General features: G+C 46.0%; 2 protein-coding genes across 3 annotated transcripts in view; one reads left to right on the top strand and one right to left on the bottom strand.

The window, feature by feature from the left end:
• Positions 1-14203, top strand: part of UBAP2 (ubiquitin associated protein 2) — a 101759-nt gene extending 87556 nt beyond the window's left edge. For both annotated transcript variants that reach the window (XM_081103651.1, XM_081103650.1), the window contains 13 exons: positions 538-577; positions 1771-1954; positions 2875-2944; positions 7437-7632; positions 8741-8832; positions 9019-9066; positions 11404-11482; positions 11699-11904; positions 12404-12503; positions 12585-12692; positions 12846-12913; positions 12996-13187; positions 13263-14203. In XM_081103651.1, coding sequence (XP_080959777.1) covers positions 538-577; positions 1771-1954; positions 2875-2944; positions 7437-7632; positions 8741-8832; positions 9019-9066; positions 11404-11482; positions 11699-11904; positions 12404-12503; positions 12585-12692; positions 12846-12913; positions 12996-13187; positions 13263-13358 — 1479 coding nt within the window. In that variant the 3' untranslated portion in view covers positions 13359-14203. The remainder of the gene's footprint in view (positions 1-537; positions 578-1770; positions 1955-2874; positions 2945-7436; positions 7633-8740; positions 8833-9018; positions 9067-11403; positions 11483-11698; positions 11905-12403; positions 12504-12584; positions 12693-12845; positions 12914-12995; positions 13188-13262) is intronic.
• Positions 14204-15853: 1650 nt separating this feature from the next.
• Positions 15854-24308, bottom strand: part of UBE2R2 (ubiquitin conjugating enzyme E2 R2) — an 84920-nt gene continuing 76465 nt past the window's right edge. The window contains exons 4-5 of the mRNA XM_081103652.1: positions 21584-21718; positions 15854-19224 (exon numbers count right to left, since the gene is read on the bottom strand). Coding sequence (XP_080959778.1) covers positions 19005-19224; positions 21584-21718 — 355 coding nt within the window. The 3' untranslated portion in view covers positions 15854-19004. The remainder of the gene's footprint in view (positions 19225-21583; positions 21719-24308) is intronic.

The following is a 24308-nucleotide window of genomic DNA, read 5'->3' as shown; positions in this document are numbered from 1 at the left end:
ATGTCTGGTGACTCCAGGCTGCCTACTTGACACTAAAAGGTTAACTAAGGGCTCTGACTTGGGGTGGGGGGTATAGGTTGCTGAGTGTGGGCTTTGATGTGGGACAGCATAGGTGGGCGATTTCTTTTTTTTTTTTTTTTACTCCTTCCTCAGCCCCTTTGAACCTTTTCTGTTGAGCTTGTTTAGATTCACAAGGGACTGTTCTAGTCTCTTCCCTATAGGGCCTATGCCTTTATGTCATAAAAGCTAGTGGGAAGAGAAGGCTACACCCCAGTCATGGTGCATACGGGGGGCAACCAATCGGTGTTTCTCACATTGATATTTCTCTCTCTCATCCCCTCTCTCTAAAAATCAAGAACATTAAAAAAAAAAAAAAAAAAGAATCTGTCATATTGCCCCTCAATGTTATGAAAAGAAAACAAACAAAACAGGCCACTGTTCCTTGATTATGTTTCATGTGTTTGTGGCTAAATCCCAATAGAAAATCATCTGAGTTTTTTTATTTTTGTGGGTTTACTTATTTTCTCTTCCTTATAGAATGGACATGGTGGTGGTCGAAGTCAGCAGACAGTAGACAGTAAGTGTACAAACTAACTTTTTTGTCATGGCTGGTGGAAACCAAACAAAATAAGCGCATCACTAACTTGATAGGGAATGCAATAGGTTAATGGCTAATTCTGCAAAAATAGTACTTTTAAATTTTTGCTGATAGCTACTTCTGATCCATTGTTGGCACCCTTTCTATGGTAGGGTTAGAAGTTCAGCTAGAGATTCCCATGTGGCCAGGTTGTAGCTGGTGGTATTATTACAAATGAGGTAATAGCCTCATATTGCTCTGTCTTGGTCAGACTGCACTAAGGCAGGACAGTATTGTATTGATTTACATTGTGTTTTGAGCCTGTTGCTGCCTGTGCTTGTTTTCTAATCATCCTTCCTTTTAGAGACTAATCTGTTTTCTACTGGCTCCCAGGGAACGCTGCACGAGGGTACTGGCTTCTCCTTCCTAACTGGAAAAGACAATGATGCTTTATTTCCAAGCACATATCTGAGTCATATGTGTGGATGCCACTAAAACTGAGTCTTTTCTGCAGTGAGGATTGATAGCACTCATGGTCTCCTGAAAGCCTAATGTGCTCTGAGGTTACTCTCCTCAAGCACATGTGAAGGAAATGCTATGCTCCCTGTGCCAAAGTAAGAGTTCAACAGCAGCTATGTGCTCTTCCTGTAGATTGAGGCATATGTAACTTCACAGCATATGTACCTTGGGCTCTCCAACCCCCACCAACCCTAAATTGGCTATGAACTTTCACAAGGTCAGCCTGATTTGGTACTGATTTGATAGAACCAAAGACTTACCCCTTGGATGGTCTCGCCCACCAGATTTTCACTGTCCCCATGTTGTGCTTTTTAAGGAAATTTTGCCTTATTTTATAATTATATCAAGCTCAGAGCCTCTTTCTGGGTATGGCTTAGGGTTGACCTTCCTTTAGTTGGGAGAAGTATTTCCACATCATAGGACAGTTTATGATTATAAATTGCTGTGATTATGTCATTTCCTACTCTGTCTGGGTCCCGTGCGTCCAACCATTGTGTGTCCTTTTAATAATTGTATCTGACAGAAAAGAGACCATTTGGAGACATGCTGGGGCATTTTCCATGGGAAATGTAACTTTATGTATGTCTCAACTGCTCCTGACATGTCACAAGATATTGAGCATATTTCAGATATTCATGGTTTGATCTAGAGTTAAACAGATCTTTTTCTTACAGCTACTGCATCTGTTCCTGCTCCAAAGACAACAGACCCTCCCTCCGCTCTCCCATCTGTGGCCTCCCTGCCCAGCACCACCTCCTGCACTACGCTCCTACCCTCTGCATCTCAGCACACTGCCACTTTGCCCTCCTTGTCCCAGCCTGGTGACCTGTCCAGCACCCCCCTCTCTCAGCTTAGCAGGTACGGGGAAAATATGGGCTCAGAAAGAGAGGCCCACACTGGGGCGAAGTCCTGGAGCCTTTATAGAAGGCTCTTCCAATGAACAACACCCACTTGTTACCCCTAGCACCATGTCCTGGCCTTTTGCAATAATGCTCTAGATAGGTTTGGACTGGGTAGGGTCATCAAAGTACCACAGCTGTAAACCTTTCTTGTTTGTAATGCTCTGCTATCACAGAGACCACTGGGCCCCCTGGGAATGGGGTGGACCCAAGGAGTTGCTGCTTCTCTTACTCCACCCTCAGGAGGGTGCCACTCGATAAGCCTCCTCCCAGCTCTGGGCTCCTGTCACTGATGCAGAGTGAGATTGCTGTTGGATTTCTGAGCACGTCTCTGACTTGTGCTTGTCATGGCTTTATAGGTCAAGTTATTACAACAGGGTGTAGGAGAATGAGTTTCATTGGGTTCTCACCCTGTGTCTTCCAAGTTGAGTTCACCTCTTTCTCCCTTTAAGCCAGGAGCAAAAGCATTTGATTTGAATTCTGGATTTGATGGGACTTCAGGCTCTGATTCTGGCATGTGGATTGGACATAGGAACCTTTTTCCCTCACTCATAGATTTAATGGGGTCTTCAAGGCTGACAGTGTTCTTAGTGAAAGCCTATTCTTTTTCCAGTCTAAAGATCAGATGGTTAGAGCTGACTGAAGCTGGCCCTGTAGGTTTCCTGGCCAGGATGTTCCAGATCCTTGGGGTGGGTGATGCTTTAGGTCATTCTAACCACCAGCACACCTGGACTAGGTTCCCAGGTGATGGGCATGAAGCTGGGGCTTCTCCTGAAGAGAGCGGGCGAGCTTATGCCTAGCCCACCCGACACGGGGGCTCCGTGCCTGTGGAGGGCCTTGGTTGGGTGGACATACGTGGTGCTCTGTTTTGTCTTCTAGTTCACTCTCCACCCATCAGAGCAGCCTCTCCTCTGCGCACACAGCACTCTCCTCCAGCACGTCACACACAGTAAGTGTCCTCTGGGCTCCCCCATCCACCACCCTGCTCAGTGAGCTTGGAGCTTAGTCACCCCTGGTGGGCCTTAGTTTGTGGATTTTAAGTATGTGAGGTAATCTTGAATTCTTTGGCTATAATGTCTCGATCTAAGTTTGTGGTTTGAGCTGTGGACTTCCTAGGCACCGTGGAAAACATCTTGCTTTCTAAGTTCCTGCCTCTGGAGAACTTGCTTCTCTAGACCTGGTATGTGATGAGCCAGTGCTGTCAGGTGGTGAATTTATTTCCAAGGATTCACTGTGCTTCCTGTTTATTATAGGAGACCTTTCTGCCTAGCAGGGGTGATTTATTTTCTGGGAAATGTTATGTTGAGGCATTTGCAAGCTTTTAGAGGAAAGTGGGCCCATTGTTAACTTCAACTTGGGCTCCACTAAAAGTCAACTTTAATGAAGACCATTTTTCCTGGATAGCCCTCTGTTACTTTGTGAAGGCCCCGTAGAGAAATGCTTTAGGTGAAAGGGAGAGCTTATATGAGAATATCCGTCCTTTATGTGCACACACACATCTTTTTGAGACTGACAGCCTGGCTCTATCCCAGTCGGTGTAGCTCTGTTCCAGTTTGTTGGTGGTCATGGGGACTTCCCTACTTCTGGCATTCGGTATTCTGTTCACTGTGAGCTCTGGCGTCTCAGGTCATTTCCCCCAACTCAGAGGCAGAGACTTTGGGAAGGTTGATATTGCAGAACGAAGTCAGGAATGTGGAGAGATAAAAGAGTAACCTAGGTGATGGTTATTGAAGGGTGGCTTCTCGAGGTTTGAAGTTGGGAGGAGCATGGTTTCAGTGGTAGGAGTCAGTATAGGTTGTGGTGGGTTGCAGCATGAATGTTTGTGAAATGGCAAGGAGTCAGGGTAGTGACCTAATGCTAGGAGAGACTGAACATAGATATTTGAGGAAAGAAAGGTGTCTGAAAAAAGAACAAAATGTCTCTCTCCTGGGAGACAGGAGGCTTCCGGTAAGGCTGGAGTGGATGGGTCCCCAAGCAGGGAGGGAAGCTTTGGGTACAGATAAATGCGGGAGTCTGGGAATTGGGAAAATTTGTTTCCTTTAAAGAAGAGATCAAATCATTTGCTGCAGAATGAGGTGATAGAAAAGGGTCAGTTCTTTCTATCCATCATGATCTGGAAAACATTGAGGCTTTCAAACTGTAGTTTTCCAAGTGAATGTTAGGCATGATTCTTTGTCATAAAACACACAGAGCACCATCTTCATACCAGAGCACATGGTGGATACTTCTGCCCACTTGCCTGTGCGCATGTTGTTCAGTGGGAGCCATGAGCTGCCCCAGTGTGAGCACTGTCTAGAGCAGCTGTGGGCAAACTACGGCCTGCGGGCCGGATCCGGCCTGTTTGAAATGAATAAAACTAAAAAAAAAAAAAAAAAAAAAAGACCATACCCTTTTATGTAATGATGTTTACTTTGAATTTATATTAGTTCACACAAACACTCCATCCATGCTTTTGTTCCGGCCCTCCGGTCCAGTTTAAGAACCCATTGTGGCCCTCGAGTCAAAAAGTTTGCCCACCCCTGCTCTAGTGGCTTCTGTTCCGGGCACTGAGGCATTGGAGTTAGTGCTCCTGTTCGCACTGGGCAGCAGCACTCTGTATCTTGTCAGGAAACGCCAGATCATACGATCTAAGTGACTGGCCAGAATTGCCTTGTCCAGGGAGTCCCACACTTGGTCAATGTGACAGAATTGCCACACTGTAATATAGCTGTAAGGTTTATTAGTGAAAGGTATAAAAAGGCATATACTAAAAAGTTTTTTTTTTCCCATCTGCTTAAGGTTCTGCCCCTTTCTCCTGTTTACTTGTTCCTCTAGAGTTCTTTTTAAGCTATTAAATACTGAATGCATACACAGTCATTTTTCTCCCTCTTCTACAACAGAAATGGGATATTTCATACATAGCGCCCTTCACTGTTTCCCCCCACTTAATAAGTGCATTTTTTAATTGTTTCTATTTGAAGCAGAGTTCTTTCCACAGCTCTCCTGCATTACAGTATTTAATCAGTCCTCCACTGATAGAACTTTAAGCTTGATGCTTCATTTGATAACGTTCTGCCAATGTTGTTTCGTCCTGCAGCAGTAGTAGAGGATAAACCCTAGTGTGGAGTTGCTAGACATTGTCATTTTATACAAAATGCCAAATGCTCTGCTTATTGATTTTAACCTGCTTACCTCCCACTGGCAATGAATGAAACACCCTATTTCCCCGCTGCCCCCTGAAATGACGTTACTGAATATTTGTATTTTTCCAATGTGTTAATAGTAGAAAAATGACCTGTCGGTATAATTGAATGAGGTTGATCATCTTTTTTACATATTGGAAAGCCATTATTTTTTTCTTTTTGGTGAGTTATTATTTATTTATTATTATTATTTTTTAATATATTTTACTGATTTTTTTACAGAGAGGAAGGAAGAGGGATAGAGAGTTAGAAACATCGATCAGCTGCCTCCTGCACACCTCCCACTGGGGATGTGCCCGCAACCAAGGTACATGCCCTTGACCGGAATCGAACCCGGGACCTTTCAGTCTGCAGACCAGTGCTCTACCCACTGAGCCAAACCGGTCAGGGCATGAGTTATTTATATTGTTTGCTCATTTTCCTGTCAGGTCCTTGGTGTCTATTTCTAGGCACTCTGTATTCAGGAGACTAGTAAGCCTTTTGTGATCAGAGGTACAGTTATTTTCCCTGTTTGTCACTTTATAAATATTTTTTATTTTTATATAATCAGATCTATCAGCCCCTCTTTTATAGTCTGTTATAGTTAGATCTTCCCCACCCCACGTGAAGGTTATGAAGGAAATCTTAGTGTTTTCTCCTGCCCTCCGTGTCCTTTTGGGAGGTTTGGTGTAGCTGTGCTCTTCACCCACCCTGACTGCCCAGCCCCCTGGGTGCACTGAGAGCCTTACAATGGGGCAGAGGCCTCTTACTCCAGCAGCTTGTCGCCCTCATGGGTCTGGGAGGTGGGGTCAGAGGTAGAAGCCCTGTTGGGCCAGCTGGACGTGGGAGAGGCTTCCTGGATGCTTGTTGAGTTCCTTTCAGCAAACTAGGAACTAGTTCTCTAGAAAGTTGCTCTGGGTGGGAAGCCTGGACCCACGCAGAGGAGCATGGAGCCGTCTGGCTGGGCAGATTGGCACAGCCTTCGCCTCGTTCCCTTGGCTGTCCTCCCCCTGGTTCTGTCTGGGCTGAAAGAGCAGGAGTCCTGGGGAGTCTGAGGAGACTATGATTTTAGCTTCTTTCTCTTGCAGAACTAATTCTAGACGTTAGGGCCCTTAGGCTAGTGCTCAGGTAGCGAGGGCCGCCTGTGGGCTGGGACCTATAGAGTTGTCTGTGTGATGGGAAGCAGAACACATGGTGGTCCCATTTCTCCTGGGGCTTTCTGTTCTCTGGCCTCTCCTTCAGGAGTTTTCAGGCTTCTTCGTTCTGTACACATTCTGGTCTGGAGGCTGATCTCAGTCTTACAGAGCCTTTCCCTCCGACTTTGGTCATACTTTGCCCAGCCAAGTACATCTCTTCTACCTTAATACTAGCTGAAGTGGAGCAGCCAGGCTGGCTTCCTGGAACTCCGGCTCTTCAGAGCTTTCTTCTGGGTTTTGCCCTTCTTTCGTAAGTGGATCTTGTCGAGTAGGCATCAGGGCAGGCCATGCCCTTCTAGGTAGGCCCTGGTGGGGGACTCCCCAGGACTCGATTCTGCAAAATGTTACCAAGTTCTGGAGCAAAGGCCTCTCTTGGCCATCTGTGACTTCTAGATCAGAGTAGCTAAGAAGCCTAATAGAAGAATATCCCAGAATGCTCTGACTTGGGCTGGGCTGCCTGTGGCCTCTTTTCAGCTCTCCTGAGACTACTTGCTTTTCTGTGAGGTGGGTTCTCACCTTATACTCAGATGTCTGTGTTCATTTAAAATTTACTTGGGCCCTCGCCGGTGTGGCTTACTGAAAGGTTACCAGTTTGATTCCCAGTTAGGGCACATGGGCCCAAGGTGCAGGCTTGATTCCGGGCTAAGGGCATACAGGAGGCAGCCAATTGATTTTTCTCTCTCTCACTCTCCATTCCTCTCTAAAAATCAATAAAAACTGTGTGTGTGTGTGTGTGTGTGTGTGTACATACATATGTGTGCATACATACACATACGTACACATACTTGGGGTTTCTATGCCTTGTGGCATATACCAGAAAATGAGCAACTGTAAGAATTTTTAGGAGGGTTTTGGTCATAAAGCTTACTTTAATAATCTTGATACACAGCTTAAAAGTTGCCTTCTGATGTCCTAACCTAACAGGGTGAGGGGCAAAGGGGCTAATGTGTAGTAATGTAAATGCCGAGCCCAGAGCCCCTCAGGTCAGAATCTCAAGACTATAGGCCCAAACGCCCGGCTAGGTTCTCTTGCCTCCCGTGCTTTGCTCCCGGACCCATGTGTCCTGGCTTTTTTATTTTGCCAGCATACCAGTGTGGAGAACACCCCTTCCCTCCAGTCCTCAGCCACCTTCTCAATGGCAGCAACCTCCACCTCGAGTGCCACATCCTCAGGACTCAGCCTGCCAAGCAGCATGAACACAGCGAACAGCCTCTGCCTGGGCGGAACCACCGTGAGTGCCCCTAGCAGCAGTACCAGAGCCACGCCCTTGGTGACCTCAGGTGTGTGCCCCCGAGGCCTTTCCCACCTACCCCCATCCCCTCAAAGATGTGCACGTGGATTCCAGGGAGGATGCCCAGAGGTTGGCAGGGCATGGTGAGCAGCCACACACATCAGATCGTAGTCTCCCTCCAGCCCTGCCATTGGTCACTTGTCCTCTTTGTTCCAGTGACCTCTTGAAACCCAGCTCTTCAGCGCTGATGTGGGTGGAGATAGGTGAAATTGGTCTTTCCAGATGGACTCCCTTGGGCAGGATTCCTGGCAGCCTTTGTGCTTCTAGCTCACCAGTCTTTTGCGTTCTTGCTCATCCCTGGAACTGTGATGACAATAGTGACAGAGTGAGCAGCTACCATTGGCTGTTTCTGGTCATTTTATGTGACCGATTGCCTGTCAGCCACACCTGAGCAGTCTGTGTGGGCCAAACAAACTGCCAAAACCCACCTTTGACACGCCCTGTCCCTCTCCTGGCAATGCCCAGCCTCTCTTCCGTTCTGAGGAGGTAGATTGTTCCATTTCTTTCCTTTCTTAATTGTTGACAATATTACAGATTTTCCCCCATTTTCTCCCTCTTTGCCCACCTTTACTCCGCCTCCCACCCCCTAATTGTTCTTACTTTTTTTTTTTAATATTTTTATATATTTCAGAGAGGACGGGAGAGGGAAAGAGAGAGAGAAACATCAATGATGAGAATCATTGATTGGCTGCCTCCTGCACACCCCTTACTGGGAATCGAGCCTGCAACCGGGCATATGCCCTTGACCGGAATCGAACCTGGGACCCTTCAGTCTGTAGGCTGATGCTCTGTCCACTGAGCCAAACTGGCTAGGGCCCCAATTGTTCTTTATGTTCAGGTTTATCTAGTGCAGTATGACCTTCAGGAGTGGTGGGTGCAGGTTTCTATCTCAGCATGGAAACAGCCTGACTAGGACACGTACTCTCTATCTCCACTTCCTGGTGTGGCCCTCTGTATCTCTCAGCTGCTGCCCTTCCCTCTTGGCTGTGGCCCCAATTAGGGCAGGACTATGGCAGGGAACTTCACCCCCAGCCCCATAGTAGCTGAGGAGTCTTACTCTTTGTGGTAGCCACTTCATTTGATTTTTGTCTTTATAGGCAAAGCGCCCCCCAACCTGCCCCAGGGGGTGCCACCCTTGCTACACAACCAGTACCTCGTGGGCCCCGGAGGACTGCTTCCTGCCTATCCGGTGAGTGCATGGTGGATCTACTGGCCAGCCTTGGCTCCCATCAAGGCAAGGTGCCTTCTCCCAGCAGCTCATCCTGGTCCTCTTCCTGAGTGTGTCCTGTCCTCCATCTTGCTCAGGCCCCCACATGGGCCTGGGCTTCCCAGGGGATCATGTGTCATCCTTAACACCCTTTATGTCCTCACACAGATCTATGGCTATGATGAGCTCCAGATGCTGCAGTCACGGCTGCCAGTGGTGAGTGGGCTATGGCCGGGAGGGTGAGGCTCTTCTACAGGTTCTTCTTCTCTCTGCCTTGATTGCCACCCTGCCTGGCTCTCAGGATACTCAGCCTAAAGCTAAGGAACTTGCTTCCATTTGGTAGTTGTACCTGGTGCAGCTATAGCTTGGGCATATGACTGTCCTTTGCTCATCCCCAGGGAACTTAAAGACCATTGGGACTTGGGAGTTGGCAGTGCCCCCACCAAATTCTCTTCTTTTACCTCACTCCCTTTTAAAAAAAAAAAAAAAAAAAAAAAGGGAAGACACAAGACATGGAGTTGTTTGCCTGTCCCTAGACTTTTTATAATCTTCTCCTTCAAAGTGCCATTCAGTGTCTTTGGCTTCTGAAGTGGCCATTGATGATGCTGTGATGGCACCTTGCTCTTCTGTCCCTAGCTGAGTGAGTGGCTGGAGCTGACAGACGTTAAGGACCCTCTGGGTCCGGCCTGCCATTGCTCTTTGCAAGAATGCTGGCCCCAGAGTCTTCCTGGTTGTTGCAGCCTCACTCTGAGGCCAGGACTGCTTCTTTATGCTGAGCCTTGCTCCAAGGATGAGGCACTGGGCCTTCCCTGGGATGGCCAGGTGAACAGGACTGCAGTGGAGGAGAGCTGTGGAGGGACAGCCTGCAGGCTCCTGCACTACCACTCCTTTCTTGGTCTGGTTTCTCAGACTCCTGTGTCCTAGATTCTTGATAATTTTCAGCAGCACAGGGCATCTACCTGTCACACTGTTGGGAAGTAAATAGCTGTTTGGACACTGGTATCCCCTCCACTGGATATGGTACTTCCGATTCCCTGAGGAAGAGGTTTTCTCTCCCCAATGAGGTGTCTTTCCTCAGACTCCTCCCCATTGGTGTTGCTTTCACACACACACACACACACACACACACACAGACACACACACTGGACACAGAAAGCTCTGGGAGCTGCAGGTGTCGCTTTCACCTTCCATGCCCAGTGGCTGGAACTCTTGTATCCATCTGATGAAGTATTTCCAGAGGCAGAGGCTGGTAGCTGGGCCACTCTTCCCCACCTGTGCAAACCAGCAGCTCATTAACAATGCTGTCCAGGGGCCTCTGGACTCTCTAGCTGTTGCCCACATCCCCAGAGAAAGGATGTTGAAAACATGATGGCAGGTTTCTAGGGTGGTCAATAGAACTTAGGGTCATTGGGTATGCCTGAGCCTTAGGGCTGTGTGGGGAAACCGGAAGTGGCCCTGGTCCCCGATACTCATGAAATCTCACAGCAATCTTGCCCAGGAGCCCCAGGGCATCAGAGATGGAATGCAAAAGGTGGTCCTGAGTGAGTCTGCATGTGGGTCCTGCTTGGACCCCCAGGAGTGGCTCATTGGAATCCCAGTCCTGAGAGCCATTTGCTTTGTATCCCCTTTATCATTTTGTGCCTTAGAAGACATCACCCCTGGGTCTATGTGTTGAGATACAGCTTTCATTTTTCCCTTTGGTCGTTCCTTAGCCTCTGGCACTTTTTTATTCCCGCCTTTGGATTTTCTTTTCTTCTGTGAAAGAGCGCCCCCTCCTGGGCTTTCTCTAGGCCGGTCTCCAGTCCTCCTAGCTCTGTGCTCTCCTAGCCCTGCCTTCTGGGAGCCTGAGCTGAGGATGCTACAGGTTTCCTAGAAGCTACCTGGAAACCAGGCCCACGAGGAAAGCAGGAGGGTTTTTCTTGGTTCAGAGGGTGTGGATGTCTGGGACTGCAAAGCCCTGGGTAGTAAGGGTCGAGGCAGGCCTCCCCTTTTCCAGAGCTCCGCTGTGTTTTGCTCTCTTGGTATCCCTGATTCCTGTGGGGTGTTAGTGTTGCCAGGGGAGACTGGGTGAGAGACAAGTTCAAAACCTTACCTGGGGTCCTGCTTGTCCTTTTACCTACCTGGCGTTGCTGCCCTGACCCGTTAAACCCTTTGAGCACCTCCTCTCCTGCTGACTCCTTTTTAGGTTTCTACTGTCTAGTCACCTGTTCTATAGTCTCACATAGGAAATGCCAGCAGAATTGGTTCTGCCTATGGCATCCATCTGTGTCCATCTGCAGTGTAAATGGCTGTGTGAGATTGGGCCTCCAATGGCTCTGCCCGTGGAAAGCTGAGGGATTGGTCATTGTATCTGCGTGCTTTGTGCTTTGTGGCTGCTACTTTGTACAACTCCAACAGGCACCATCGACTTAGTGCATGTGCATGTGCCATCCTTCAGGTCTACCATGTTCCAGGATGTGGCATCACATAGAGTGCCTGTGCTGCCTGCTGGGCCTGGTCTCCAGGGAGGGGGTGTGGCCAGTCTGTTTATTGAGCCTCCCTGATCTCTCCTAGGATTATTATGGAATTCCCTTTGCTACACCCACAGCCCTTGCCAGCCGAGATGGAAGCCTTGCTAATAACCCATATTCAGGTCAGTCTGTTCAGGGGATGGGGTGGTGAAAGGGAGTGTACATCATACTGGCCTGTAGCTAATCCCAGGTGTCTGGAAATAGAAGGGCGAAGAGACACCTGCTAGCTTCCCTTGGTGAGCTGTCAGCCAGACCCATTCCTGGGGCAGAAGACAGCCTGGCTGTTTTTCCTGGTTGGCTCAGGGCGGTGACTAGAATCAGTTTTCCTTTTCTCCTAGGTGATGTCGCAAAGTTTGGTCGAGGTGACTCTGCATCCCCTGCACCTCCCACCACACTGGCTCAAGCACAGCAGAGCCAATCCCAGGCCCACCACACCCCCCAACAGCCCTTTCTGAATCCTGCGCTGCCACCTGGCTATAGCTACACTGGCCTTCCCTACTACACAGGCGTGCCCAGTGCCTTCCAATATGGGCCCACCATGTTTGTGAGTATTTGTGGGGGTTTTAATTCCAGCTGTAGGGAGTGAGGGACATGACCCCACTTAGAATCTCCAGGAATGTTTTGGGCTGGAGACGAGGTTGCTTTCCTACTGGTTTTTATTTATTATTTAGGCGGTTTTTTTTGTTTTTGTTTTTTAATGATTTCAGAGAGGAAGGGAGAGGGAGAGAGAGATAGAACCATCAATGATGAGAGAGAACCATTGATTGGCTGCCTCTTGCACACCCCTTACTGGGGTATCGAGCCTGCAGCCCAGGCATGTGCCCTTGGCCGGAATCAAACCTGGGACCCTTCAGTCCACAGGTCGATGCTCTATCCACTGAGCCAAACCAGGTAGGGCTCCTACTGGTTTTTAGATCCAACATGTGTTGTACTAACACAGGTCCCTTGTGATTTTGCCACCTGCTGCTTTATGCTAACCCAGGGGTACCTGACCTCTCCCCCCTGCCCTGTTTCTCTAATGCCTCTCTTGCTTGCCCCACCAGGTTCCACCGGCCTCAGCCAAGCAGCATGGTGTGAACCTCAGCACTCCCCCGACCCCCTTCCAGCAGGCCAGTGGTTATGGCCCGCACAGCTACAGCACAGGTGAGAGGTGCTCCCAGCACTGAGACATGGTGGGACAGGCTTGCCTCGCTCACACATGCCTCTTGCGCCCTGCCATGCTAGGTTATGACGACCTGACCCAGGGGACAGCAGCGGGAGACTACACCAAGGGTGGCTATGGTGGATCATCACAGGCACAAAACAAGTCTGCAGGTTCTGGGCCTGGCAAAGGTAGCGTCTGTCCCTCCTTTCCAGGACTGAGGCCTAGAATAATTGTCTCCTCCCTGACTCCTCCTCACACAAGGCTATCCCAGAATGCCCCTGGAGGTGGGGGAGGCTGGAGTTGGGACCAACTGCTGTGGGAACACCTGCTTTTCCTCCTAGGAGTGTCCGTCTCTTCGAGCACCACTGGCCTACCTGATATGACTGGTTCTGTCTACAATAAGACTCAGGTGAGGGAGGAACAAATGGGTGTGCAGGTTTGTGAGGGATGTAACCCAAGATGGTTCTCACTGTTGTCTCTTTGCCCTACAGACTTTTGATAAGCAGGGATTTCATGCAGGGACCCCTCCACCGTTCAGCCTGCCCTCGGCCTTGGGTTCCACTGGGCCCCTGGCCCCTGGAGCAGCTCCTGGTTATGCACCCCCACCATTCTTGCACATCCTGCCTGCCCACCAGCAGCCTCACTCACAGCTGTTACACCACCATCTTCCGCAGGATGCTCAGGTGAGCCAGTGATGGGCCACCCTGCCCTGGGTTGGGTGTTCTGCTCCAGCCTTGACAGCCTTCTCTCCTCCTCAGAGTGGCTCGGGTCAGCGCAGCCAGCCCAGCTCCCTGCAGCCCAAGTCACAAGCCTCCAAACCTGCCTACGGCAACTCTCCGTACTGGACAAACTGAACCCTGAAGAGAGGGGTGGGCTGGGGCAGGGCTTACCCTGGGCAGGAGACACCACATGGAGCCCATTTCTGGGAGCCCAGCTACCTTTCCTAGAATTCGAGACGTGTAACTGTGTCAGCCGAGCCTCTGTGGGGAGCCTACCTCCCAGACTCGCTATTGTATGTAATGTATTTATGTATGTATTTGTAAATGTGACAGAAGTCTTAGGAGAGAGGGGGGAATAGCTACTACTCGTCAGGTCTGTTTTCCCCACTCAAGCTCCTTTTGGCTGTAGCAAAATAAGACCCCTCTCCCCTCCTACCTCCCACATAGCCCCCCTGCCAGGAGGCTGCGAGGGACAGTGCCTGGAAGGGCTGGTTTAAGGCATTTGGGTAATGGGATCAGGTACCAATGAAGAATCACGACTTACACCCCCTTATAAACCATTAGAGTTTTTTCTTCCTTGTGTAATCACTTTATCCGTCTATTTGAGAAACTTGTCCTATTATCATTTGTCATGTTCCTCTCCCGCCAAATCTTGATCTGGGAATAGCAGAGATATCCCCCCTGCTCAACATGAAAGTGGCACCTGTTTGTTTTCATATAGAGCAGGGATATCTGCTTCTGGCCTGCCCTTGTCCCCAGGGACTTGCCTTCCTCTGGCTGACCATTTTAATGATAATCTGAATTTGTGCTCAGAGATGTTCAGCCAGTCAGCTCCCTTTTAAAAAATCAGATAATGCTCCACGAGAGCACGTCTCCATGCAAAGGCTCCTCTCTCCCAGTTGCCCTGAACCAGGTGGGCGACTGCTTCAGGGTTTTCTCTTTTGCCCAAAGTCCACCTAATAAAGTTCTGAGAGCATGCAGTGTCTCTGTGTGGTGTGACTGAAGGATAGTTTAGGGCCAAGGCCTCTCCTTATAGTTCCAGGGACCCTTGGACTTCATAGGGCTGAAGCAGAGCTCACGTGGTCACAGTCTTCTTAGCAACAGGTTGAGGGTTTAAATTTGTACTCTTTGCTGGGCCCTTCTCTCGCCTTGGCCCCGAATAGCATCCAGGGAGAACGTAAATGATTCGGCTAAAAAGACAGCAAATGTTACTGACAAGGCACAGGCAGTATTTACCGGTTTACTTGGCTTTTCTTGCAGCTTCATAACAGACTTATGGGATAGGCAGCCTCTTGTAGGGCCTGTCAGCAGGAACAGCTGGGCAGGGTAATTTCTCTTCCAAAGGAGCAAAGGTAATAATTGCAACCACAGTTCTAGGCCAGTGAGAGAATAAGTTTAAACAGCTAAACCTTTGCTTTTCATCAGCCAAACACAATCTTGATTGACAGTCACGGCTGTGGTGGAACATGTGACTAGGGAGTCAGGGTGGTAGGAAATAGGTAAGTGCACCCTGTCTGGTTTGGCGCAGTGGATAGAGCGTCAGCCAGCAGGCTGAGGGTACTGAGTTCGATTCCAGTCAGGGCACGCATCTTGGTTTTATGTTCCCTGGCCCTGGTTGGGCTGCATGTAGGAGGCAGCTAAATTGATGTGTCTCTCTCACATCGACGTTTCTCTCTGTCTCTCCCTCTCCTTTCCACTCTCCCTAAAAATTAATGGAAAAATATCCTTGGGTGAGGATTAACAAAAAAAGAAAGAAAAAAATAGGTTAAGTAGGTCCTGGGCAAAATAAGTGTTGCTTCTAGTCAAGGTGGTGTGCCTGGATTGCAGTCTTTACCTTTTCTACTTTCGCCTCTAAAATCATTTCATCATATCAGAGATTCTGCTGTTAATCCACAGCTTGGGATCCTGGCTTTAAAAAAAAGGTAAGTGGCCCTGGCCAGCATGTCCAATGGTTAGAGTGTCGGCCTGCTCACTGAAGGGTTGCAGGTTTAATTACTAGTCAAGGGCATGTACATGGACTGCAGGTTTAGTCTCCAGCCCTTGTCAGGGCGCGTGTTGGAGAGGCAACTAATCACCGTGTCTCTCACGTTGATGTTTCTCTCTCTGTCCTCCCTCCCTCCCTTCCACTCTCTCTAAAAATCAATGGAGAAAATATCCTCAGGTGAGGATTAACAACAACAAAAAGAAAGAAAAAGGTAAGGGTCCACAACTGAAACTAAATGGGAATTTTCATTAAACTATGGTATCTCCTGCCTGCTCCTTGCTTTTAGCAGCAGGATTCAGGGGATAATTGACAATGAAAACAAACGCCCTCTCCTAAGGAGGGCAGTGGAGCACCTCTCCATCCCTTCCAATGACCTACTTGTACTGGCAGACTGTGCCCTATTTCAGAATTAAGGTTAACAAATGGCTGTCTTTAATAGCCTTTTTTTAAGCTAGGTAAGGACTGGGGATATTTAGTCTGCAAGGTGAGCTGAGCAGAATGTTATAAAAGACAGGTCAGCAAGAGTTGGTTTTTATTTTAGTTTTTCAGCTGAATCCAAGGCATAATCTGCAAGGGAACAGTGGAGATACTAAGACCATCTTTTAATTTTAACACAAGAAAAGAAAGAAGAGGGTCATCCCATGGGGAAGTAGCAATACAGGTATATTTTATTTCACATTTTATTAGTAGACAGATGGGCAGAAAAAGACAAAATAAACCACTAAAGGGAAGTTCAACACAAAATGCATCAGATAATCTTTTCTCATAAGTTAAACTGAAGAAAAACATCTACAATTTCAGCTAAGAAAACTATTAAAGTCAGGTGTGACCTGCTGGTTTTAGAATAGTTGAAAATTGCATCTGAATTTGTAAATGTAAACCTTTTATCAGCATGGGAGGGGGGGGGAGTTAATTTTCAGTGGAGGACTACACATTTCTCCCTTCAATCTCTTACCGTATATGTCCCAAAAAATAAGGAAACCAGCAAATAAAGAAGCAAATAATTACCAGGGAAGAGGAAAAAGAGACTACAAAAAAGAAAAAGTCTGGCTAATAGAAAAGAACTCTGGAATGATATGAAATAGAGGGGAAGACTTTGAGAAGCAACAACAGAATCATGATGATATACTTTCTCCACCCAGCCTCAAAAAAAAAACAGACTTGAAGAGCACCCAGAGAGGCCTCCACTAGAATCAAAGGAATCTAAAAATGCAGGATTTTGAGCTCATTATACCAAATCAGCACAAGTGTACTCACAAGGGTCTAGCCTGAGATCTCCACTCCTAAAAAGAAGTTACGGTAAGCTCAAGTTTTCTTTTGCCACAGGATGTGTTCTCAAGACAGAGCTCTGGAACCAGCATCTGGGTTTTACAAGTCACTGTGAGCTATCAGAATGTCTACCTGCTAGCAAATCACCACTCTCCAGTCTTCTGATTGTACTCTATCAGAGGCAAACCCAGCCCTCAATATTAACACCCCAAAGGGCTAGAGAGGTACTACCTCCACCTGGCTCTCTGGCTCCCTGAGTCAACGTGCAACAGGCCAACAGGGCCTAATGGGACCAGGCTGAACAGCATAGCACCTCCCACATTGCCAACACGCCTGGTGTGCCCTGGGAAAGAAATGCTTTAGCAGTAAGGGGGCGGGGGGGCGGGGGGAAGCTTAATTATAGGGCTCTAATAGAGTAAGACCAAGCTACCAGCTGTAAACGTGGGGGAAGGTTTGGTGAGAGGGTAGTGGGTAATCAGCATCATGAGAGACTGGGCTCCATTAGATTTGCAGGTTATTTGGAAGCATGACTTAAGTGTGAGGAGCTAAAACAGTTTCAACATCCTTCTTAGGAGTTTGCAGTCCATGCTTTATCTCAAAGAGCTGCTATTTACTGAATCTGAGTCACTAGATTCAAGGTGCAAGTAGTCCTGGCCCCATGGAAATTGGACAGATTCTGGGAGCAGGCTCAATATTGTCCCAATTGAACCCTAACACGTTAAACGTTTTCACTTAATACTAGACCGAACTTTAGAGGCCAGAGAGGGTTGCTGGGAATTAGCACGTTTTGGAGAGTTTGAAGAGCGAATGAAAACCCTGAGATCAGAAAGGAAGGAGGAGCTAAGGAAGTAAGCATCACCTATTCTGTCCTAGGATCTATCTATCCTACCTCATCCCTCATCAACCCTTTTGTTCTTTCTGAGCTAAGCTCTGAAGAAAAGGAGTTGACACTAGTGCACAGGGATCTGAAGTAGGATTATAGTCAGTCTTTGCTGTATTTTCCTTCCAAAACCTGGGATTTTACATTAACAATTTTCCCCACTGAAAGAGCACTGCCCTCGTATGAACTGACCCACTCCCATAAGAAACAAAAATCACCGCCAAGTTCTGAAGTCCCTGGTTGGTGAAGGCTGATGGATCTCAGAATTGATTGAAGTAACACATGATTGAGACCAGGGGAATCAAAGCTGCAGCATTGCACAGAAGGAAGATCTCTAGCATCACCCAAACTGCCTGCAGCCAACTCCCTGGGCGGAAGAGTCTAAAGAAACCCAAGGCAAGCTCCATGCACAACTTCTTGCACTCCACAGCCAGACAGAACATTGAAAGAAGAGCAAAGTCCAGGTTATAGCCAATGAGGAAAGGTAACTGGTCACTCTTGTCTCACATTTATCCACAGTTATCACTAGCTCAATGAAAACCAAAATTGTAACACATGCACTTAGTAGTAATACTGAGTAATTAAAACTGGCTACTTAAAAAATATATCCTCATGGTGAGAGTCTGTCTTTGACAGAAAGGCCTTGTCAAATAAATAAAACAGATGTTCTCTCCCCCAACAGTGGTCACCAGTAGTTTTGACACCCCCCCCCCCCCCCCCCCCCCCCGCAGCATCAACCAAAATTGGCATAGTGATTTGTAACCTTTGTTGCCATCACCAAGACTCCACACACACGCTAATCCCCACTCTCTCCCCCAACTCCCTGGTGGGGGAAGAACAACTCTGCCTTTAAAATAAATAGCAATCAAGTGCTCAGTTCTATGTAAAGTATGAATATTTATTTCAGGCTTTAGATCCCAATCAATTTCAAAAACCAAAATCTGATTTCTTTCCTCAGAACAGCTGAGACCTCTGTGTTAGGATGATTTCCTGGAGGCTGACGGGGCTCTCTGCCCTAGGAACACATTTCATCAGTCTTAGCACAGAGTCCCTGATGCCCACTGTACCCAGACTTAAGAACTGGAAAGAAACAAAATTCACCAACGTGGGGCTGAACAAATGCACACACACTAATGTAAATGGAGCAGCTAAACCTTGGCAACAATTTTTAAAAGTTTGTCTTATGGGATTTTTGTGGGGGTTGTTTCCATTTTCTTTTGCTACCCAGTATATGCAGCACTTGTGAACTCCCAATGGGTTCCCAGCTTTAAACACATTAAACATCTTGATGAAAGACTATTTAATTCTTCAAGAATCTAAAAACAGACCAAACGTGTTTTGCTGTGAACACTTTGTAGAGACGAAGTGAGGCAAGGGTTTGGGTTTAAAGGGGGGAAAAAATCAATACAGTGATGGAAGGGTAAAGAATGCAAGAATTCGGACATTCTGTGGAGGATTACCTTCTCTCCATTAAGAGGTCCATAAAAAGGAGCAAACTGAGATCCACAAGGGGAGTCAGCAGGAGCCATGTTTGTTTTCCCCACCCCCTGTGATAGGTTTTTGCTGAGGGGCCACTGCTAGGTCCCCACTTGCTCCCCTCCCTTTGGCCTGAGATGGCAGGGCAGTACAGGGGCTTTGAAGGAGCAGGTCACGACTCCTCGTTCCCAGAATCATCATCATCATAACAGTCGGCATCTTCCTCCTCCTCATCTTCATCATCAATGTCATCGTCGTACAAGTCGTCATAAAGCAAATCTGAGCTGTTGTCATTGGAAGGCACTTTAGTTTTGATGCAATATTCCGCCAGGGTCGTGGGGACTTTCACTCCATCCTTTTCTGCTTCGGCTTTCGTGGCTGAAACCTGTTTTCTGAAGGGAATAGGGTAGTTATATAAGTCTCTGTCTTGAAGATGGATTTGTAATTGGTGTTTCTAAATAAGATTCCTTATAACTCAGGTTTCTAAACTTTTAGTGCCTGCCTGAAAGCATCTGAAAGCCTCTATCACCCCAAAAGTGGTCACCCTCTCAGGTACCATTTTGAAGGACACAATGACCTTTAGAAAAGCAAATCTTAAATATTGGTCATCCAGCAATTTTCTCAGGTATTTTTTCTCCTAGTTGTCTCATGTCAATGTCTTTTTATTTTAAAATATATTTTTATTGATTTCAGAGAGGAAGGGAGAGGGTGAGAGAGAATCATTGATTGGCTGCCTTGCACACACCCACCACTGGGAATTGAGCTCACAACCTGGGCATGTGCCCCAGACTGGAATTGAACCCGGGACCCGTAAGCCTGTAGGCCGATGCTCAATCCACTGAGCCAAATAGGCTAGGGTACATCAATGTCTTTTAAGACCTGATTGATGCCTCTTAATTTCCTAAATCAGAATTTATATTCAAGCAATGTAAAGCTACTTACAATTCTCTTGACATGCCATGCTGTTACACACCTGTTTTAGCATACATGTTTCTCTCCCCGAAGAGGCTTTTTCTTTGCCCTTTTACTGGAAAATTCTTATTTATGAGGCATTATCTTCTAGGAACTCCATAGTATTATATATTCCTTCCAGTGTATCTTGTTTAAGCTTCTATAGTTGCACTCATTTGTTTGCTAAGTAAAGTGAGCTCCCCAGGGAGAAAGACTACAGCTTAATGACCTAGCAGTGTAACTGACACAATGCTGGTGCATAAAATATGTTGAAAGAATATAAGAATGACATAAAGAAACTCAAAGTAAGAAACAGGAAGAATACAAATACCTCTGGATTCTTCACTTACTAAATCCGTCCTTTCCTTGAACATCAGCCTTCAACGCTGTTTTTAATGAAGCATTCCCATCTTTAAATCCTCAATCCACTCCTGCTCCTGTAAGTTTCTATAGGCCCTTACTATTTATACTAATTATCTTCAATCTCTGGTGTATACCAGTCACCTAGGTGGCTGATAAAAACAAAACACAGGTGTCTACATTCTATCCATCCCTGTAATCTCATTAATGATTATGGATTGGGGCGTGGGGGGGGGGGGGCGTTCTTTAGTGTTTCCAGTGGCAGAAAACAACCACTAATCTACATTATTCAGCTATCAAATGACATGCCCTTTTCTGCATGTTTGTTTTTAATATCACATGGTATACTTCTTGTCACTCAGATATGAACTTAAATATTTATCACCTTACAGGAGGCTTGTTCTGACAACCCAATTTAAAGCAACCATCTCATCACTCCTTCACATTATCCTACTTACCACTATCTAGTATTTGTTAAATGATCTAACTCGTTTGTATTAGGTTGACTAGATTTATAGAGAGGGACTCTCTAAATTCTAGTTCTTACTAGAGTTTGTATAAACTTACTAAATATAAAAATGCAGTTGTATTCAGGGGAATTAGATTTATTTCAATTCAAGTACCAATCTTGGGTAGTTATGAAAACCTTACGTCCTACTCAGGAAATGATCAAGAACTTAATACCTTCTACTTTTTTTCCCTTTTACATAGAAAAACTAAACAGCAAAAAGTTAACTGATAAAAGGTCACATGAGAGGTGCTAGGAGTAGATCCCAAGCCTCCTGATTCTTATTCTAAGGTTCTGTTAGACCAGCCGTGGGCAAACTACGCCCGCGGGCTGGATCCGCCCGTTTGAAATGAATAAAACTATTGAAATAAAAGCCCGTACCCTTTTATGTAATGATGTTTACTTTGAATTTATATTAGTTCACACAAACACTCCATCCATGCTTTTGTTCTGGCCCTCCGGTCCAAGAACCCATTGTGGTCCTCGAGTCAAAAAGTTTGCCCACCCCTGTGTTAGACCATATACTAATGTTGCTGATAATGATCATGCCCAGAAGAACAATAGGGCTTCATTAATAAAAAATTTGAAAACAAAATAACCTGGAATGATTGGAATACACTGAGTGCTTGCTACACTTAAAAGTCCAAAATAATGCAATCATCCCTAAAATGATTACAAGGGAAAGTTTGCAAACTTGACTGGCTCAGAACCTAGAAGCTCTGGTTCCCAGGAAATCCCATCTGCTACAACATTATCTTGTAGTATGTGTTCTCCAAAAAGCCAAACTCATTAGTCTCAAGCACAAATCTCTTCCCAAACAATCTAATTGAGAGAAATGGAGTACACAATGAAATTCAATTTAAACCTCTGGTTCTAGGATATTACTTTGGTTCTAAGTAAAGACTTGAATGATCAAAAACAAAGCACCTTACCTAATGATTTCAGCATATTCTTTGTCTTTTCCTTTACTGTCCCTCCATTTCCTGAACATAACTGAAGCATCCACATTGGCTGGGGAGAAGGTGTTGGGCTCATTAAGCAATGAGATTACACTTAACAGGATAGTCCTAGAAACAGGAAAGAAAAAAAAAAAGAATCAGCTGCAAATACTCATATTCATAGGATTCAAAAGTATTTTTTAAAATTGAAGGCTACAATATTTGAGGCCTTAGGGAAATGGAAATAGAGTATCATAAAATTTTGTTTTCAGTACTCAGCTGGTTAGGCTAACTAGGAGATAAAAGCAGAGGAAATATGTGAGCCTAGCATGAGATCCTGCTGCAGGGCATAAAACTGTAGAAGACTGTCCCAACTGGCTACATACTCCAATCTGCAAAAAGTACAGGTCTGGAAGCTTTTCAAATAACATTTTAGATTTTAGAAATTTTCCCAAGTTTGTTTCAGAAATTACAAGTTAAGTGCCATAAGAAAAAGAAAGACAAAAAACATTTAGCTTCAAGACAATGTTTTCATGGGAGGAAAAAAAAATGATGCTACTTCATACATCCAATCTAATCGTGGCTGTTTATAAGATCTAAAAAAAACAAACCCCAGTATTACACAGAAATGTATTTCTTTTCCATATTTTTAAGGGAAGAAAGGCAGATAAGCAGGACAATGCAGGAAAAAGAACTAGTCTCTTAACAGAAATCTTTATTCAAAAAGTTTTACTAAGCACCTACTATGTGCCAGAAGCACCAGATGTTGGCTGTATGATAGTGAGCAAGTTAGATGTCATCCCTGAATTCCCAGGGCTTATATAGCTTGTGGGAGATATAAACAGGCAATTTTTATCCACAGATAAAAACTAGACACCTTAATCAGTCATGGGGAATACAGTTTCAGTTAGATAAAATAACCAAAAGAGCAGAGTAGGCTCCAAAAATATTCCAGACTATTCCCAGGCTTTTTTCCCCTACCAGCTACGTGCATGTACAAAAGGAGAAAAATGGGAGAAAAAAATTAAATTTCTCTACCTTTTCTCATTGGTGCGAGGTTATACATTGTGTTGTTGCAAAATAGCCTTTTGCTCCTGGCCCCAAGCAAAAAATAAAGAGAGGGGACCAGGCAATTAGATGTTTGATTTGATGAAACCTTTTCCTAAAAAGGGCAAAGAGTTTCTGTTACGTGATTATACAAAATTATGACAAAGGCACTTTCAAAGAAAAAGTTCCCATCTAGTTAAAATCCATTTATCTCTCACACACACACCTTTCTATTAGGTTAGAAATAACTCCTTGCCTTTCCTGCCAAGATCCTTATAGTTTTCTCCAATAATTACATTTAAAAGATTCAAAGAAACTCATCACTGCCAATAATGGAAAATGGATTCACATAACATCCTAAAAGCAAAAGTGTAAGTAGAAAATTACATAAGGGTTGCTTCAGAAGAAAACACTCAAAACATCTACACTAATAAAAGAGAAAGATGCAAATTGACCATACCTTCACAATGCCCACCAGCCAATCTAGAGTGGTTATGCAAATTAATCTAACAAAGATGTTGGGTTAATTTGCATATGCAGGCACCGAGCAGCCAGGGGCGTTCTGCACTGCCCCAGCTGCTCTGGGCTTCTGGGCAGTGCAGGAAGGCAGGAAGGCAGAAAGGCGGCTCCGGGCCGGAGCGAAGGCAGTGCTGGCAGCCAGGGGAAGGCCCATTTTTGCACGAATCTTTGTGCATCAGCCCTCTAATCCTATATAATAAAAGCCTAATATGCTAAGTGTCCAGTCCGTTCAACCAATCAAAGCATAATATGCTAATGATATGTTAAGGCCGCTCAACTGTTCACTACGACATGCACCCACCACTGGGGACAGATGCTCCAACTAGTAGGTTAGCTTGCTGCTGTGGTCTGGCTGATTGGGACTAAGTGAGATGGGCCGGATATGCCCTGGAGCCTTCCGTGGTCCCTGCCCAGCTGGCCAACCACCTGCATTCCTCCCCAGCCCTGATGGTGCACCAGTGGGGTCCCTCGGCCTGGCCTGTGCCCTCTCGCAATCCAGGACCCCTTGGGGGATGTTGGAGAGCCAGTTTTGGCCCCATCCTGCAGGCCAGGCCAAGGGACCCCACTGGTGCATGAATTCGTGCACCGGACCTCTAGTGTTATACTAGTATAAGCAGGATAAGGACAAAGTATGGTAATAAACGGGGAAAAAAGGTTTTAATGGTCTAGATCAGCACTGTATACTTACAACTTTCAATGATGGTGGAAATGTATAATCTGTTATGCAATATAACCACTAGCCACATGTGGCCACTGAGCATTTTGAAAGATATCTTGTGCAATTGAGGAACTGAATTTTTAATACTAAAGAAGTTTAAACAGCTGTATATCTAGATGAATCATATTAATTAACTTAGTTTCACCAAGTTGGTTTTTATAACATCTTGTGTATATTATTAAAATACTATACTGGGCCCTAACCAGTTTGGCTCGGTGGATAAAGCTTTGGCCTGCGGACTGAAGGGTTCCAGGTTCGATTCTGGTCAAGGGCATGTACCTTGGTTACGGGCACATCTCAGTAGGGAGTGTGCAAGAGGCAGCTGATCAATGTTTCTCTCTCATCAATGTTTCTAACTATTTCTCTCCCCTCCACTCTGAAAAAATAAAATATATATTTTTAAAAATACTATACAGGGTAACATAATTTTTAAAA

This window comes from Myotis nattereri (assembly GCF_964212035.1).
Source record: "Myotis nattereri genome assembly, chromosome: 12".
NCBI classification, from domain to species: Eukaryota; Metazoa; Chordata; class Mammalia; order Chiroptera; family Vespertilionidae; genus Myotis; species Myotis nattereri.
This window is presented reverse-complemented; position numbering and strand designations above follow the sequence as displayed.